This window comes from Salmo trutta, chromosome 14 (genome assembly GCF_901001165.1).
Source record: "Salmo trutta chromosome 14, fSalTru1.1, whole genome shotgun sequence".
NCBI classification, from domain to species: Eukaryota; Metazoa; Chordata; class Actinopteri; order Salmoniformes; family Salmonidae; genus Salmo; species Salmo trutta.
Window position 1 is genome coordinate 1,890,069 of NC_042970.1, and position 13,512 is coordinate 1,903,580.

Below are 13,512 nucleotides of genomic sequence, written 5' to 3' on the forward strand. Positions count from 1 at the left end.
ACAGCCTTTGTTATTATTGATATTACAAATCCCTTTGGCCCTGCAGTCTAGGAGGGATGGAAACAAGACCCGTAACATAACTCATGCAAATAATAATTGTGAAAAAGGAACAGTGAGAACAAAAACCACAGACAACTGAAATCTACCGTCAAACTCTAATGGTTTATTTATAAACACACGGTAATGGGGTGTGAGAAAAGGGGCTGAGCTGGACCCAAGCAAAGAAACAATAATCCAAAAACACCCCTAAGCTAGACTAGCCTACCTCAATAACAGCTAGCTAACTAACCAAAAATACAGTGGGTGGCCCGCCCAGTTCTAACTAGGGTATTTAGACACTGTTTTCCTACGTGTAATGTATACCCATGGGCAACTGGTCTGGGTACCCCCTTTTCCCACCAAACAAACAAACAGTCAAACAACAAAACAATACTCACAGGATAACCGGACAAATGTGACATGTAGGAGCAATACAAAAGAGATCAATACAGAGAGAGAGAAAGAAATGGACACAGAGAGATTGAACACAGAGAGTGAGATTGAACTCCAGAGAGAGATTGACTGGGGTTTTAAACCAAGGGAAAGGGGATGTGATAGGGTAATAGAAAAGGAGCAGGTGTCTTCTGATTACTGACTGATTGGGGAATGATGATTGCCACCTGTGAGGAGAAGGAGAGAAAAGAAATACACATACAGGATACACACTACCTGTATCCGTAACAATTGACTATAACCTGTTGTTGAGAAAACACTAAGAGCATTGTAAGTGGTACAAATAATTCCCTAAGGTCTAGCCCTCAGCTGAATCTGGTGATGAATGGTGTGACTGTTGAACAAGTTTTAGAGACTAAATTACTTGGTGATATCTTAGATTGTAAACTGTCATGGTCAAAACATTTTTATTTTTGTATTTATTTAACCTTTATTTAACCAGGAAGGGCTCACTGAGATTTGAAATGTTTTTTCAAGAGCGTCCTGGCCAAGATAGGCAGCACCAAGTCATTACACAATTACAGACAGACAACGTGAAAAAACAGAAGTAATCTAGTAAAAACCATAGAATTCAGTATAACAAAATCATAAAACAGCAAATTAAAAACATTGACAGGTCAGGGAATCAGCCTCAAAATCCTTCATCAGTGATTTAAAAACACCAATCAGGACCAAGTTCTTCCAGTTTAAAAGTATTTTGTAAGGCGTTCCAAGACGATGGCGCAGAGTACATAAAATTTTACCAAATTCAGTTCGGACATTTGGAACAGTTAGCAGGATTAAGTCATAGATTCAATGGTTGTAAAGATGGGGAGAGTTCTGTAATAAAAGAGATGCTCTGCTTTTTTGACACCACACTTAAAAAAACAAATCCTGTAGGCTCTAGTTTTGTCTAATCTTGATTATTGTCCAGTCGTGTGGTCAAGTTCTGCTAAAAGAAAGACCTAGTTAAGCTGCAACTGGCCCAGAACAGAGCGGCACGTTTTGCTCTTCATTGTAATCAGAGGGCTGATATAAATACTATGCACGCCAGTCTCTCTTGGTTAAGAGTTGAGGAAAGACTGACTGCATCACTTCTTCTTTTTGGAAGAAACATTAATGTGTTGAAAATCCCAAATTGTTTGCATAGTCAACTTACCCACCGCTCTGACACACACATTTACCCCACCAGACATGCCACCAGGGGTCTTTTCACAGTCCCCAAATCCGGAATAAATTCAAGAAAGCGTACGGTATTATGTTTAGCCATTATTGCATGGAACTCCGTACCATCTCATATTGCTCAAATGAACAGCAAACCTGGTTTAACAAAACAGATAAAGCAACACCTCACGGCACAACGCAGCTCCCCTATTGGACCCAGAGTGTTTGTATGTATTGATACTGTAATGCTATGTGAGCCGCTTTTAAATGGAAATGTAGTTTTGTCCTTGAGCTGTTCTTGTCTATTAATGTTCTGTATTAGGTCATGTTTCATGTTTTGTGTGTGGATCCCAGGAAGAGTAGCTGCTGCTTTAGTTGGGATCCATAATAAAATACCAGATTCCTTGCATCCTATCCCCTCATTTCTTTCTCAAAATGCAATTGGAGGAGAATGTCCAAGGTTCGTCTCCTCCGGTACATTTTGAGACCTAGTTATCCTTGGTTTTAGTAATGTCCTGATGTGTTTTATCCGATCAGAATGAGCGTCAGTGCGAGTGTCTTGATGGGTACGTGGGGAACGGGCTACAGTGTCTGGAGAAGTTGGTTCCACCCGTCGACCGCTGTCTGGAGGAGAACGGAGGATGTGACCCCCAGGCCACGTGCAAGGACCTGCACTACCACAGTAAGAACTGAACTAAGACCTGCATTACCACAGAACTGAACTAAGACCTGCATTACCACAGAACTGAACTAAGACCTGCATTACCACAGAACTGAACTAAGACCTGCATTACCACAGAACTGAACTAAGACCTGCATTACCACAGAACTGAACTAAGACCTGCATTACCACAGAACTGAACTAAAACCTGCATTACCACAGAACTGAACTAAGACCTGCATTACCACAGAACTGAACTAAGACCTGCATTACCACAGAACTGAACTAAAACCTGCATTACCACAGAACTGAACTAAGACCTGCATTACCACAGAACTGAACTAAGACCTGCATTACCACAGTTCGCTCCGCCATTTCCTGGTTGGATAAAATCTGAATAGTTTGCCTAATTTCAGTTTGTGACAAAATAAGCAAGTATAGTGTAGAGAATCAATTAACCAATGTAAACCGCTGTGAAATATCTCCATAACCAAAAAATATTCTATTTTTCAGATGTTGGAAGTCGGCGTACAAAACCGAAAGTAAAATAAGCAAATACAAAATTGAAAGAACTGGGAGCATAGAAATAGCAGGCATAGAACAGACTGTTTGTGCATTAAGTCTGGATTTGTGACATGAATAGCTAACTGTCTAGTGTTGATAGCAATACTTCCAGTGACAATAATATATATATGAAAACAATAACGTTATGCCTACCTGTGTTGATTTCAATCACAGGTACAGTGGATATAATAATTAAACAGTAGAAAAAGTTCTGACATGATTTATCTTTGTCTCATTCTTTTACAATCACAAAAACCTGCCATTTTAACAGGGGTGTGTAGGCTTTTTATATCCACTGTATATACTATGGCTGGGAAACTCAAGAACTCACATTTCAAGAGAATACTACTATGTAGAAGGAACTATACTAGCTAAATATATATTTTTCCCCCTCACCCATCAACACGCAATACCCTATAATGACAAAGTGAAAACATGTTTTTAATAACTGTTTGCACATTTATTGAAAATGAAATACAGACATACGCTATACAAAATTATGTGGAAACCCCTTCAAATGAGTGGATTCGGCTATTTCAGCCACACCGGTTGCTGACAGGTGTATAAAATCGAGCACAGAGCCATGCAATCTCCATAGACAAACATTGCAAGTAGAATTGCCTTACTGAAGAGATCAGTGACTTTTAAACGTGGCAGCGTCATAGGATGCCACCTTTCCAACAAGTCAGTTCGTCAAATTTCTCCCCTCGCCGCCGTTGAACCGCGTTCTCTGGAGTGATGAATCACGCTTCACCATCTGGCGGTCCGACGGACGAATCTGGATTTGGTGGATGCCAGGAGAACGCTACCTGCCCCAATGCATAGTGCCAACTGTAAAGTTTGGTGGAGGAGGAATAATTGCCTGGGGCTGTTTTTCATGGTTCGGGCCCCTTAGTTCCAGTGAAGGGAAATCTTAACACTACAGCATACAATGACATTCTAGATGATTCTGTGCTTCCAACTTTGTGGCAACAGTTTGGGGAAGACCCTTTCCTGTTTCAGCAGCAAAATGCCATTGTGCGCAAAGCAAGGTCCATACAGAAAAGGTTTTTTGAGATCCGAGTGGAAAAACTTGACTGGCCCCCACCTCAACCCCATCGATCACCTTTGGGATGAATTGGAAGGATGACTGCGAGCCAGGCCTAATCACCCAATATCAGTGCCTGACCTCACTAATGCTCATGGCTGAATGGAAGCAAGTCCCTGCAGCAATGCTCCAACATGCAGTGGAAAGCCTTCCCAGAAGAGTGAAGGCTGTTATAGGAGGAAAGGGGAGAACCATCTCCATGATTTTGGAATGAGATGTTGGACAAGCAGGTGTCCACATACTTTTGGCCATGTAGTGTATATACAGTTGAAGTTGGAAGTTTACATACACTTAGGTTGGAGTCATTAAAACTCGTTTTTCAACCACTCCACAAATTTCTTGTTAACAAACTATAGTTTTGGCAAGTCGGTTAAGGACATCTACTTTGTGCAAGACACAAGTAATTTTTCCAACAATTGTTTACAGACAGATTATTTCACTTATAATTCACTGTATCACAATTCCAGTGGGTCAGAAGTTTACATACACTAAGTTGATTGTTCCTTTAAACACCTTGGAAAATTCCTGAAAATGTCATGGCTTTATAAGCTTCTGATAGGCTAATTGACATCATTTGAGTCAATTGGAGGTGTACCTGTGGATGTATTTCTTCTCTGAAGTTTTGGTCCAGTAGTTACTACGTTGTATCAACGTGACGTGAACACATGCAGATACTCTGTGTGACTGCGTGTATAAATAGTCTTTAATCACGCTCATCGTAATACCAACCCCTCTTTTACGCTGCTGCTACTCTCTGTTCATCATATATGCTTAGTCACTATAACTATACATTCATGTACATACTACCTCAATCAGCCTGACTAACCGGTGTCTGTATGTAGCCTCTCTACTGTATATAGCCTCTCTACTGTATGTAGCCTCTCTACTGTATGTAGCCTCGCTACTGTATATAGCCTCTCTACTGTATATAGCCTCTCTACTGTATATAGCCTCTCTATTGTATATAGCCTCTCTACTGTATATAGCCTCTACTGTATATAGCCTCGCTACTTTTATAGCCTCTCTACTTTTATAGTCTCTACTGTATATAGCCTCTCTACTGTATATAGCCTCTCTACTGTATATAGCCTCTAATGTATATAGGTTCTCTACTGTATATATCCTCTCTACTGTATATATCCTCTACTGTATATAGCCTCTCTACTGTATACAGCCTCTCTACTGTATACAGCCTCTCTACTGTATATAGCCTCTCTACTGTATATAGCCTCTACTTTTATAGCCTCTCTACTGTATATAACTTGTCTTTTTACTGTTGTTTTATTTCTTTACCTACCTATTGTTCACCTAATACCTTTTTTGCACTATTGGTTAGAGCCTGTAAGTCAGCATTTCACTGTGAGGTCTACTACACCTGTTGTATTCAGCATTTCACTGTGAGGTCTACTACACCTGTTGTATTCAGCATTTCACTGTAAGGTCTACTACACCTGTTGTATTCAGCATTTCACTGTGAGGTCTACTACACCTGTTGTATTCAGCATTTCACTGTAAGGTCTACTACACCTGTTGTATTCAGCATTTCACTGTAAGGTCTACTACACCTGTTGTATTCAGCATTTCACTGTGAGGTCTACTACACCTGTTGTATTCAGCATTTCACTGTAAGGTCTACTACACCTGTTGTATTCAGCATTTCACTGTGAGGTCTACTACACCTGTTGTATTCAGCATTTCACTGTGAGGTCTACTACACCTGTTGTATTCAGCATTTCACTGTGAGGTCTACTACACCTGTTGTATTCAGCATTTCACTGTGAGGTCTACTACACCTGTTGTATTCAGCATTTCACTGTAAGGTCTACTACACCTGTTGTATTCAGCATTTCACTGTAAGGTCTACTACACCTGTTGAATTCAGCATTTCACAGTAAGGTCTACTATACCTGTTGTATTCGGCACACGTGACAAATAAACTTTGATTTGATTTGCTCTGCGGTGCTGCTCATGGAAACATCATTTTGCAGATTCTACTTTTTAAAGTGATAGTTATTTCCATCTTTATTAAGAGACCGTTTATTCCTTTGTGTCGTCAGGTAACACTGCCGGAGTGTTCCCCATGCGTTCCAGTGGAGGGAAGTACCTGCTGAACTACACAGATGCTGAGCTAGCCTGTCAAGCTGAAGGGGCTACGCTCGCCACCTTCTCTCAGATGGCTGATGCACAACAGGTCAGAGGTCATCCTCCTCGGGGCGGCAGGTAGCCTGGTGGTTAGAGGCAGGTAGCCTAGTGGTTAGAGGCAGCGTAGCCTAGTGGTTAGAGGCAGGTAGCCTAGTGGTTAGAGGCAGGTAGCCTAGTGGTTAGAGGAAGCGTAGCCTAGTGGTTAGAGGCAGGTAGCCTAGTGGTTAGAGGCAGGTAGCCTAGTGGTTAGAGGCAGGTAGCCTAGTGGTTAGAGGCAGCGTAGCCTAGTGGTTAGAGGCAGCGTAGCCTAGTGGTTAGAGGCAGCGTAGCCTAGCGGTTAGAGGCAGCGTAGCCTAGCGGTTAGAGGCAGCTTAGCCTAGTGGTTAGAGGCAGCGTAGCCTAGTGGTTAGAGGCAGCGTAGCCTAGTGGTTAGAGGCAGCGTAGCCTAGTGGTTAGAGGCAGGTAGCCTAGTGGTTAGAGGCAGGTAGCCTAGTGGTTAGAGGCAGCGTAGCCTAGTGGTTAGAGGCAGGTAGCCTAGTGGTTAGAGGCAGGTAGCCTAGTGGTTAGAGGCGGGTAGCCTAGTGGTTAGAGACGGGTAGCCTAGTGGTTAGAGGCCCGTAGCCTAGTGGTTAGAGGCAGGTAGCCTAGTGGTTAGAGGCAGCGTAGCCTAGTGGTTAGAGGAAGCGTAGCCTGGTAGTTAGAGGCAGGTAGCCTAGTGGTTAGAGGCAGGTAGCCTAGTGGTTAGAGGCAGGTAGCCTAGTGGTTAGAGGCAGCGTAGCCTGGTAGTTAGAGGCAGCGTAGCCTAGTGGTTAGAGGCAGCGTAGCCTGGTAGTTAGAGGCAGCGTAGCCTAGTGGTTAAAGCGTTGGACTAGTAACCGATAGGTTGCAAGATCAAATCCCCGAGCTGACAAGGTACAAAATATGTCGTTCTGCCCCTGAACAAGGGAGTTAACCCACTGTTCCTAAGCCGTTATTGAAAATAAGAATTTTATCTTAACTGACTTGCCTAGTTAAATACAGATAAAATGGGGAACATCTGGGATTCAAAACAACAAAGCAGTCACCCTGATACTTTTCATCAATAGCTATATATCATTACTTTAAAAAAAAGTCAAAACGTTGATGTGCCAATCCCAGACTGCCCATTTAACTCAACTTCTTGGGCGGTGGCAGTAGTTTGAAGTTGAACCAGGACATCATTAACCCTCAGCTACATGATACTGGTGATTTCAAGTAATAGTTCACTATTTAGAAGTTTTACTTCATTTGGTGAGAATTCCTCCAGACAGTGGCAGTGTCCCAATTCTCCCCCTGTGCACTTGCACACTCCTGGTCAGTGGAAACTCCCAGGCTCCAGCCAATGCTTTTAAATCCATGACGACCGGGAAGTGTACAAGTGCAGACTTTAGGAGAAGGGCAGAGAATCGGGATGCAACCAGTAACTGTCTTGATTTGACGCCCCATCGCTGATGTTGCAGTTCATGTGTTTGTGTCGTTCTCTAGCTGGGAATGCACCTGTGTGTTGCTGGATGGATACAAGGGAAGAAAGTGGGCTATCCAACCAGGTTTCCCTCGGACAAGTGTGGTGACAACCATGTTGGTATAGTGCTATACAAAGACCCTGTGGACCCCAGCAGCAAATACGACGCCTTCTGTTACAGACAGTCAGGTAACACCATCACCCAGGGTTGGACTCCACTTACTGTTACAGACTGTCAGGTAACACCATCACCCAGGGTTGGACTCCACTTACAGACTGTCAGGTAACACCATCACCCAGGTTTGGACTCCACTTACTGTTACAGACTGTCAGGTAACACCATCACCCAGGGTTGGACTCCACTTACAGACTGTCAGGTAACACCATCACCCAGGGTTGGACTCCACTTACAGACTGTCAGGTAACACCATCACCCAGGGTTGGACTCCACTTACTGTTACAGACTGTCAGGTAACACCATCACCCAGGGTTGGACTCCACTTACTGTTACAGACTGTCAGGTAACACCATCACCCAGGGTTGGACTCCACTTACTGTTACAGACTGTCAGGTAACACCATCACCCAGGGTTGGACTCCACTTACAGAGAGTCAGGTAACACCATCACCCAGGGTTGGACTCCACTTACAGACTGTCAGGTAACACCATCACCCAGGGTTGGATTCCACATACAGACTGTCAGGTAACACCATCACCCAGGGTTGGACTCCACATACAGACTGTCAGGTAACACCATCACCCAGGGTTGGACTCTACTTACAGACTGTCAGGTAACACCATCACCCAGGATTGGACTCCACTTACTGTTACAGACTGTCAGGTAACACCATCACCCAGGGTTGGACTCCACTTACTGTTACAGACTGTCAGGTAACACCATCACCCAGGGTTGGACTCCACTTACTGTTACAGACTGTCAGGTAACACCATCACCCAGGGTTGGACTCCACTTACTGTTACAGACTGTCAGGTAACACCATCACCCAGAGTTGGACTCCACATACAGACTGTCAGGTAACACCATCACCCAGGGTTGGACTCCACTTACAGACTGTCAGGTAACACCATCACCCAGGGTTGGACTCCACTTACAGACAGTCAGGTAACACCATCACCCAGGGTTGGACTCCACATACAGACTGTCAGGTAACACCATCACCCAGGGTTGGACTCCACTTACTGTTACAGACTGTCAGGTAACACCATCACCCAGGGTTGGACTCCACATACAGACTGTCAGGTAACACCATCACCCAGGGTTGGACTCCACTTACTGTTACAGACTGTCAGGTAACACCATCACCCAGGGTTGGACTCCACTTACAGACTGTCAGGTAACACCATCACCCAGGGTTGGACTCCACATACAGACTGTCAGGTAACACCATCACCCAGGGTTGGACTCCACTTACTGTTACAGACTGTCAGGTAACACCATCACCCAGGGTTGGACTCCACTTACTGTTACAGACTGTCAGGTAACACCATCACCCAGGGTTGGACTCCACATACAGACTGTCAGGTAACACCATCACCCAGGGTTGGACTCCACTTACTGTTACAGACTTCATTTAAATTCCAGAAAATTCTTGAAGTACTCTACACTGAAATTCCAATTCTCCTCAATGCCAATCAATGAGGAAAATGTGGAATTGTTTACTTTCTGCTATTTATAGATACACAACGGATCAGGGCCGTAGTCATAAAGTGTCTCAGGGTAGGATTGCTGATCTAGGATCAGGTCCCCCCCATATCCATATAATAATTAAATTATGATTTGAAAAGAAAACAGATCCTAGATCAGGTATATGAATATAGTCCTACCAGTCATACTGTCTCCATTCTCTCTATCCCTCTTCATTTCACATCAGTCTTTCAACAACATTTAGATGTGGACTTTGGTCCTGTGTATTACAACCCGTCTGTCTCCCTGTAGATGTGTATTACAACCTGTCTGTCTCCCTGTAGATGTGTCCTGTGTATTACAACCTGTCTGTCTCCCTGTAGATGTGCCCTGTGTATTACAACCTGTCTGTCTCTCTGTAGATGTGTATTACAACCTGTCTGTCTCCCTGTAGATGTGTCCTGTGTATTACAACCTGTCTGTCTCCCTGTAGATGTGTATTACAACCTGTCTGTCTCCCTGTAGATGTGTCCTGTGTATTACAACCTGTCTGTCTCCCTGTAGATGTGTATAACAACCTGTCTGTCTCCCTGTAGATATGTATTACAACCTGTCTGTCTCCCTGTAGATGTGTCCTGTGTATTACAACCTGTCTGTCTCCCTGTAGATGTGTATTACAACCTGTCTGTCTCCCTGTAGATGTGTCCTGTGTATTACAACCTGCCTGTCTCCCTGTAGATGTGTATTACAACCTGTCTGTCTCCCTGTAGATGTGTCCTGTGTATTACAACCTGTCTGTCTCTCTTTAGATGTGTACTGTGTATTACAACCTGTCTGTCTCCCTGTAGATGTGTATTACAACCTGTCTGTCTCCCTGTAGATGTGTATTACAACCTGTCTGTCTCCCTGTAGATGTGTATTACAACCTGTCTGTCTCCCTGTAGATGTGTACTGTGTATTACAACCTGTCTGTCTCTCTTTAGATGTGTACTGTGTATTACAACCTGTCTGTCTCCCTGTAGATGTGTATTACAACCTGTCTGTCTCCCTGTAGATGTGTATTACAACCTGTCTGTCTCCCTGTAGATGTGTCCTGTGTATTACAACCTGTCTGTTGCCCTGTAGATGTGTATTACAACCTGTCTGTCTCCCTGTAGATGTGTCCTGTGTATTACAACCTGTCTGTCTCTCTTTAGATGTGTACTGTGTATTACAACCTGTCTGTCTCCCTGTAGATGTGTATTACAACCTGTCTGTCTCCCTGTAGATGTGTATTACAACCTGTCTGTCTCCCTGTAGATGTGTCCTGTGTATTACAACCTGTCTGTCTCCCTGTAGATGTGTCCTGTGTATTACAACCTGTCTGTCTCCCTGTGGATGTGTATTACAACCTGTCTGTCTCCCTGTAGATGTGTCCTGTGTATTACAACCTGTCTGCCTCCCTGTGGATGTGTATTACAACCTGTCTGTCTCCCTGTAGATGTGTATTACAACCTGTCTGTCTCCCTGTAGATGTGTATTACAACCTGTCTGTCTCCCTGTAGATGTGTCCTGTGTATTACAACCTGTCTGTCGCCCTGTAGATGTGTATTACAACCTGTCTGTCTCCCTGTAGATGTGTCCTGTGTATTACAACCTGTCTGTCTCTCTTTAGATGTGTACTGTGTATTACAACCTGTCTGTCTCCCTGTAGATGTGTATTACAACCTGTCTGTCTCCCTGTAGATGTGTCCTGTGTATTACAACCTGTCTGTCTCCCTGTAGATGTGTCCTGTGTATTACAACCTGTCTGTCTCCCTGTGGATGTGTATTACAACCTGTCTGTCTCCCTGTAGATGTGTCCTGTGTATTACAACCTGTCTGCCTCCCTGTGGATGTGTATTACAACCTGTCTGTCTCCCTGTAGATGTGTATTACAACCTGTCTGTCTCCCTGTAGATGTGTATTACAACCTGTCTGTCTCCCTGTAGATGTGTCCTGTGTATTACAACCTGTCTGTCTCCCTGTAGATGTGTCCTGTGTATTACAACCTGTCTGTCTCCCTGTAGATGTGTCCTGTGTGTGTGGAAGTGGGTACGTAGGCAACGGGGACTTCTGTAACGGAGACCTGGCCAGTGTTGTGGCTACCAACTTAAACTACTCTGTATTCTACAATGTAAGTTTGTTGTTTCATTCAGGACTAATCCTAAATTAAGTTCCTCACATGCAACTCAGACTTAATTGTATTCATTCAAATTAAAAGTAATCGAATTAGCGCAAATGTCAAATGACATTTGGGACATTTGCAAACATTTCCTGATGATCTGGATCTCAAGTTATAATTTGGCCCTACTTTGTGAGTGCAAATATTGAAATTGAAATTCTCTCTCCTGGTTGTAGATATTGCTGAAGTATGCAGGCTCGTCTACAGAGGGAGAAGTTCTGTTGGACTTTCTGTCCAGCAGTTCATCCTATGCCACTCTGTTTGTGCCACTCAACGCTGGGTTCTCTGAGAATGAGGTGATTTTAATGTCTGAAATCATGGAACAAAAAAAAAATAGGCATTTTTACTTACTTTTTCCTGTAAATTAATGTATTTTTTGTCATTTAAAAAGGGGTAGTTCACCTAAATTACAAAATGACATATTGGTTTGCTTACCCTGTAAGAAGTCTATGAACATGATATGATAGTAATCCATGCTGTGGTTTAGTTTCTCTGGCACGGTTTTCAAATGCTAACGTTTTAGCATTTGTGGCACAAATCCCATTCAAGTCATGGGACCGGTATCCATTTTTTGTACATCATGTCCAAATCATCTATGTGACTTGTGAGCTTCAAAATCAATGAGATATTGATGATTTGGACATGATGCACGGAAAAAAAACGTATATCGGTCCCATGACTTGAATGGGATTTGTGCCACAAATGCTAAAACGTTAGCATTTGAAAACCGTGCCAGAGAAACTAAACCACAGCATGGATTACTATCATATCATGTTCATAGAATGCTTACAGGGTCAGGGAACCAATGGCATTTTGGAATTTGTGTGCACTATCCCTTTAAAAAAAAAAAGTTGATATAAATGATGTATAATTTAGTTTTAGTCATTTGTATATTTTCTTGATTTGTATATAGACGTTATCAGACCGGGATGTGGAGTACCATATCTCCACTAACAACAGCATTACGTTCTACGAGGACCTGAAACACGATGGAGTCATCCCTTCCAGACTGGGATATAACCTCTCAGTGGTCATTTCCCCCAGCAACACCACACAGCAGAACCAGGTGAGTGGACCGGTCTGGTACAAATGTCCACGAGCTGGTTGTGCAATTCAAACAGTCTTTACTTCAGATCAACATGTTACTAATAACTTAGAATAATAATAATAATAATAATAAACAAAAAAATTAAGTGTATAATATCATACATTTCTTAAAGCAACAATTCATTTCATGGATGTTTTGATTTGGATGAAGTGATTCATTTTGTGTGTAACGGTTGTTTCTCCACAGGAGCCCCAGACATTAAAGCTAGTGAACCAGAGGCTAGTGTTGACCTGGGACATCCCAGCATACAATGGAATTATCCATGTCATAGAGGGCCCACTCAGAGCCCCGCCCCTACCGGTGAGTTAAGCAGTTGAGTGAAGTTGTACCCTAGATGCTAATCTTGGATCAGTTCTACATTTCCCAACTAATGGTTAAGGTTAGGGGAGGCTGACCCTGAGTGAAGTTGTACCCTAGATGCTAATCTTGGATCAGTTCTACATTTTCCCCACTAATGGTTAAGGTTAGGGGAGGCTGACCCTGAGTGAAGTTGTACCCTAGATGCTAATCTTGGATCAGTTCTACATTTCCCCCACTAATGGTTAAGGTTAGGGGAGGCTGACCCTGAGTGAAGTTGTACCCTAGATGCTAATCTTGGATCAGTTCTACATTTCCCCACTAATGGTTAAGGTTAGGGGAGGCTGACCCTGAGTGAAGTTGTACCCTAGATGCTAATCTTGGATCAGTTCTACATTTTCCCCACTAATGGTTAAGGTTAGGGGAGGCTGACCCTGAGTGAAGTTGTACCCTAGATGCTAATCTTGGATCAGTTCTACATTTCCCCCACTAATGGTTAAGGTTAGGGGAGGCTGACCCTGAGTGAAGTTGTACCCTAGATGCTAATCTTGGATCAGTTCTACATTTCCCCCACTAATGGTTAAGGTTAGGGGAGGCTGACCCTGAGTGAAGTTGTACCCTAGATGCTAATCTTGGATCAGTTCTACATTTCCCCCACTAATGGTTAAGGTTAGGGGAGGCTGACCCTGA

General features: G+C 43.3%; 1 protein-coding gene and 1 long non-coding RNA gene across 3 annotated transcripts in view; one reads left to right on the forward strand and one right to left on the reverse strand.

Annotated features, from left to right (window-relative positions):
- stab1 (stabilin 1) overlaps positions 1 to 13,512 on the forward strand; it is a 204,171-nt gene that overhangs the window by 178,244 nt on the left and 12,415 nt on the right. The window contains exons 60-66 of one of the 2 annotated variants that reach the window (XM_029774196.1): positions 2,173 to 2,317; positions 6,005 to 6,138; positions 7,593 to 7,758; positions 11,263 to 11,369; positions 11,594 to 11,713; positions 12,331 to 12,483; positions 12,712 to 12,825. In XM_029774196.1, the coding sequence (XP_029630056.1) occupies positions 2,173 to 2,317; positions 6,005 to 6,138; positions 7,593 to 7,758; positions 11,263 to 11,369; positions 11,594 to 11,713; positions 12,331 to 12,483; positions 12,712 to 12,825 (939 nt within the window). Of the gene's footprint in view, positions 1 to 2,172; positions 2,318 to 6,004; positions 6,139 to 7,592; positions 7,759 to 11,262; positions 11,370 to 11,593; positions 11,714 to 12,330; positions 12,484 to 12,711; positions 12,826 to 13,512 lie in introns of those variants that run through there. The other variant, XM_029774197.1, reaches the window with a different exon arrangement.
- LOC115207224 (uncharacterized) lies at positions 1,954 to 2,688 on the reverse strand. The gene is made up of 2 exons (XR_003880943.1): positions 2,645 to 2,688; positions 1,954 to 2,560 (listed from the first exon to the last, which is right to left on the reverse strand). It is a non-coding gene; the product is annotated as an uncharacterized LOC115207224 (long non-coding RNA).